The 4,705-nt window shown below is 38.4% G+C and overlaps 1 protein-coding gene across 1 annotated transcript in view; it reads right to left on the reverse strand.

Moving 5' to 3' along the window:
- wls (Wnt ligand secretion mediator) overlaps positions 1–4,705 on the reverse strand; it is a 24,436-nt gene that overhangs the window by 10,778 nt on the left and 8,953 nt on the right. The window contains exons 6-7 of the mRNA XM_014033494.1: positions 3,266–3,434; positions 2,279–2,376 (exon numbers count right to left, since the gene is read on the reverse strand). Of these exons, the coding sequence (XP_013888948.1) occupies positions 2,279–2,376; positions 3,266–3,434 (267 nt within the window). The remainder of the gene's footprint in view (positions 1–2,278; positions 2,377–3,265; positions 3,435–4,705) is intronic.

Raw genomic sequence — 4,705 nt, forward strand, 5'->3', positions numbered from 1 at the left:
GCAACAAGTTGCATGGATGGAGACCAGTGTGAGTTTGCTTTCGCTCACATCATCAAGTCCAAGAACAGATCCGTAAAAACTGATGACATCTGGAGGCCTGCCTGTGCCTCCACCACCTCATAATGCCCGCCTATGAGACCCTGGCCTCCTCCCAGTGTCAGAAGTCCTACTAAGGTAGACATACATTTATTTTTATATAGCTTGCATAAAAAGTTGTCTCCTACAGATTTATCACAATGTGTCTGTACGTTGTTTTTTTAATTACATTTTAGACCAGACTAGTGTCTTATACACTGACTGGCACCTTTGTGTTATTTATTTATTTATTTATTTTGCAGTTTGGGTGTGCCCTTGTTTTCTCTACCTAACGTGGCTTTGTATGTGTGTCTTGTCTTATAGATGGTGAACAAGTGGAACTCTTTGAATGGTCTGGAGCCGGCAGTCCGGACCAGTGAGGGACTGAGCTCTTCAACACCCGCATATGACACACATTCTGCATGCTGCACAGAGATTAAGGTTTGAAATAGTTGTTGGAAATTTGTGAATCTGCACCATCGTAAGTCACTTTTTGTAATAGTATAAACAAGAGAGTTTTATATTGTTTGCTTTGACTTTGAAAAAAGTTGGAGCATCACTCTTCTGTTTCTCTGTCAGGAGTTAAGTAAGGATTTCATCTTTTCTTTTTTTTTGGTAGGTAWATATATGGTTAAGTAGATAGTTTTGTATGACAATACRTTAAATTAAATAAAACTAGCAACACATTACATTCTGTTTTATTTACTTTGAAGAKGTGATTAGTAGGGAGACGAAAAACAATGTTTTTTTTTATACCAAGACTGGGCGAGTAGATCTTGGCAAACTGCTGACTTCAAAAATAGCTCTTGGTTCAATAAAGGTTGGGRACCCCTMGTTTAAACCTTATTTCAGTGTAGTTTTGCCTTCATCCACCAGAGGGCACTGCTTCTCTACCTCAGCCCTGTTAAACAGAGCAGGAAGCCGTCTTGATATGGGCGGGACCGCAAACACGCGAGTCTTATTTAATTTTATTTGCGACACAACAATAATAATGGACTACACCAAACTGGAAGGAAAAGTACCGAAGGCTGTACCAGTTCATCAAGCTGTATGACGCTAAAGACAAGAGAGCAGGACGACAGAACGGTAAGCTAACTTTAGCTAACATTAGCTTCCACTTGTAGAGTTTAACTCCGTGTGAAAGAACAAAACAAAAAAGTTACAGTCACTAAATTAATCTAATCTGTGTGATGTAATCCGGCCAGTAAACCAATCTAATGAACAGTGACTGACGTCAGATCATGCTGTGTAGCCCAACTAAAATAGAACCAGAGGGAATGTAAACAAACAAACAAACACAGGGTTCCTACAGCTTAAGACAAGTTACATTTAAGACTTTTTAAGACCTCTTTAATGCCACTTGAAATGAAATTTAAGACCCAATTCAAAATTAATACAAATGTAGGAAAAAAAAACAGTTGGTGACAATTTTACCCAAATGTTTATTGTAAAACAGAACAACTAGCTCGGTGAATTGTTAAAAAAAACCCAATAGCATAAATATTACCAATTATTTAAATATTTGAAACAATTTAAAATCATCCTACTTAGTATGTTAACATTTTTAAGACCTCTGAAAGATCGATTTAAGACATTTTAAGTCTAATTAAGGCCTTATTTTTGGATTGACAAATTCAATGCCTTTTTAAGACTTTTTAAGGATCTGCYGGAACCCTGAAACAATTGCCAGTACTCATTTGTATCTCACGTCTTTCAGGGATATTTTATTATGTTCCTAGTTTGTTTTTGAGTTATTCTTTATCTTAAATTATAACCTTATGTTTAAATTATAGTGTTTCATCTTCAGGGTGGATTAAGTGTTTTACTTGTTTTATTCTTTCATTTTTTCCAACTAGCAATTTAACAGACTCCTGTTTTGTTATATTTTATAAATATGCCAAAGTTTGATAATGTGAGAGAAATCCACATTTTTCTGTTCCGTCAGTGTTTACTCACACAGCTGGCACAATGAATTCTTAAAATAATACTGTACTTTTTTGTGTAAAAAAATTAGCCCTTCATGTTAAAGAAAGACTCTTGATTCAAGAGAACTATCAGGTTTTTAAGAAAATGGCCACTTATCAATTGTTAGTCGATTGATAAGATCAATCAACCTTAGATTAATTCATTAATCGATAACTTGCATCCCTAATGCTAATGTTTTCTGCTTGAGTAAAAAAAAAAGAACAAGGTTAAAACAAACCTCTCACACATGTCGAAGATGAAGAGGCAGAAGGAACCAAACACGATGGGTCCAACCTGCTTCCAGTAGACTGAAAAACGGTTCCTCTCCGTCTGGTCCTGAAGAGGAGGCAAGAGAAACTTCTAATTACTGGATCACCAGTTCWACAGGAGCCTGTGAGGCTCCAAGTGTGACCAGAATTCTTTCATTCCACAGCTAACTCCACAGCTGTGATCCAGAACATGAGGAGAAGAATTAAAGTTTAAACATCTAACTCAACTCTGCTAAACCTCTGATTAATCTGAGRGGCTGTCATCACAGGAACATCAAGCTGCTTGGAGATGGTCTTATAGTCTTTACAGGTCACACCTGCACACAAGTCAACTTGTACGGATTGTCTGTAAGTTATAAGGATTTTACGTCATTTTGCAGGTACACGGCCGCATAGAGCAATCTCATGGATTTTTTTCAAAACCTCATTTTCAAATTTATCTAACATATCAGAGCCTGTAGGATGATTTAAAAAACAATAAATAACATTAAATAGCCATCTTCCAACCTGTTCTGCCGCTAAAAATAAGTTTTGAATTMTTTCCGCTCTCCTTTCCTCCTGCTTTGCAGCGGGTGCTTTCATGTCAGCAGCCGATAGAACCTGCCCCCTGCGGGGGCGAGTTGTATGGATTTTTGAGGCTCTTTATACAGGRAAACATCCGATGAGGTTYACATGTATGCACCTGAGTTTTACATGATGTCCCTGTGGATAAATTCAGTTTCAGTCTTTTCTAGGAGAATTTTTTGTGTTTGTGTATAAATGTTTTTGTTGTTATGTCTACTCACTGTGCAGCAAATTACACCTTGGAGATAATAAAGATTCTTAAACTTGAATCATCCYTTTAGTCAAGGTCAAGTAACAATATAATTGTGCTTAAAAGATTCATTAAAAATGTAAAAATAAAAATTGTTTGCACTCTGGACAGAGTGGGTCAACAAACAGGGAGATCGGTGTACCATGAGATGTTCACCACAGAAAATGATCCAGAAGGACAGCAGCATGGAGTAGAAGATGCCCTGTCTGATGTCTCCAAACAGAAGCATCCAGGTCCAGTTAAAGCCCACAGAGAACCACTCCACTGGCATGTTGATGAATGTCATGGAGATACCAAGAGCAAAAATGACCCTGAGGAGAAAAAAAAACAACAACAATGAGACAAACAGGCTACAGCATCCCAAACATTGAATTAAATTATCTTCTCAACTTATTTTATTCCAAGAAAACATGGGAGTTGCAGAGCCTCTCTGGTCGCATTGGATTAAAAAGAAAAAGGTTTGAACATGACAGTTTGAATTAATTTTATTTTAATATAAAAATGAATTACAATGACATCCTTCAGTCACTTGCAAATGGCATGGAGTAATTCTTAGAAAGAGACACTTAATTRGGCTGCTCAAAATTATCAAGAGGCAAATTTAAATACAACACTGGACCAAACAAGTAGGTCGAGATAATTATTTCATCAATTCTGTTGCAACATTCATATTTACTTCCTCAAACTTAGCGGGCTGTGTGATGTCATGTTTTCTCTAATGGGTCACTTCAGAAGGGTGAACAAATCACACTGGATGGAAGTCATATTTAAAATACAAATAAAATCCGGTCAGATTTGAGCATTAACAGCCGCAGTGTGAACATATCCATAGAGCTCCCTGTCACATCTGCCTTCTAAGTTTAGTAAAATCTGAGGTTTCTCTTTCTGATACCTCTGTGGGCCAACATGAAAGGAGCCTCTGCTGAAGCTTTTACAGTATTAAAAAAATCATCTACTGCCCACAAATAGGCTTTGACAAGTCACACTTCTTAAGAGCTCGCTMGTCATCTGGGAATAAGAGCCCTGAGCTGGAAAAAACAGAGGGAGCTGTATGTGTGTGTGCGCACGCTTGTTCACACAAGTGKAGCATGTGTCCGAGTACCAGCTAGTACATTTTGTAATGTGTCCCAGAACAGCAGGAGGTTACACAAACTCTGGCTTCTGAACACAACTTCAGGTCCACTTAGCATGCCTTCCAACATACTCGTTCCAGGCAAAAGTACTTAATATCTAGATTTAATTMTCTAGAATTTGTCCAAAAATGCACACAAATATTTGACATCTTGAGTTTTAGCTTGTGTTGTCTAGGGTTGGGTACTAAAACTGGGTTCCATTATGGCACRGGTGCGAACATCAACGGTAGTACACGGACCGAAACACAACTCTAACTTCGGTGACAAAAAGAAAGCTATTAATTTGCGCCCTCTGGTGTTCACTGTTAACAGTGACAGCCTCGACAGTGTCGGCACACAATCTCAACAGATGCTCTTGTACGCGGTTCGACCCGGCTCGGTCTCGGCCCAATGCGTCTCCAAGCGCGCTCCACAGCCGCGCTGTCTCAGAACTTCCTCTCCGGTGGTTC

Source organism: Austrofundulus limnaeus, unplaced genomic scaffold (genome assembly GCF_001266775.1).
Source record: "Austrofundulus limnaeus strain Quisiro unplaced genomic scaffold, Austrofundulus_limnaeus-1.0 Scaffold1755, whole genome shotgun sequence".
Classification (NCBI taxonomy): Eukaryota; Metazoa; Chordata; class Actinopteri; order Cyprinodontiformes; family Rivulidae; genus Austrofundulus; species Austrofundulus limnaeus.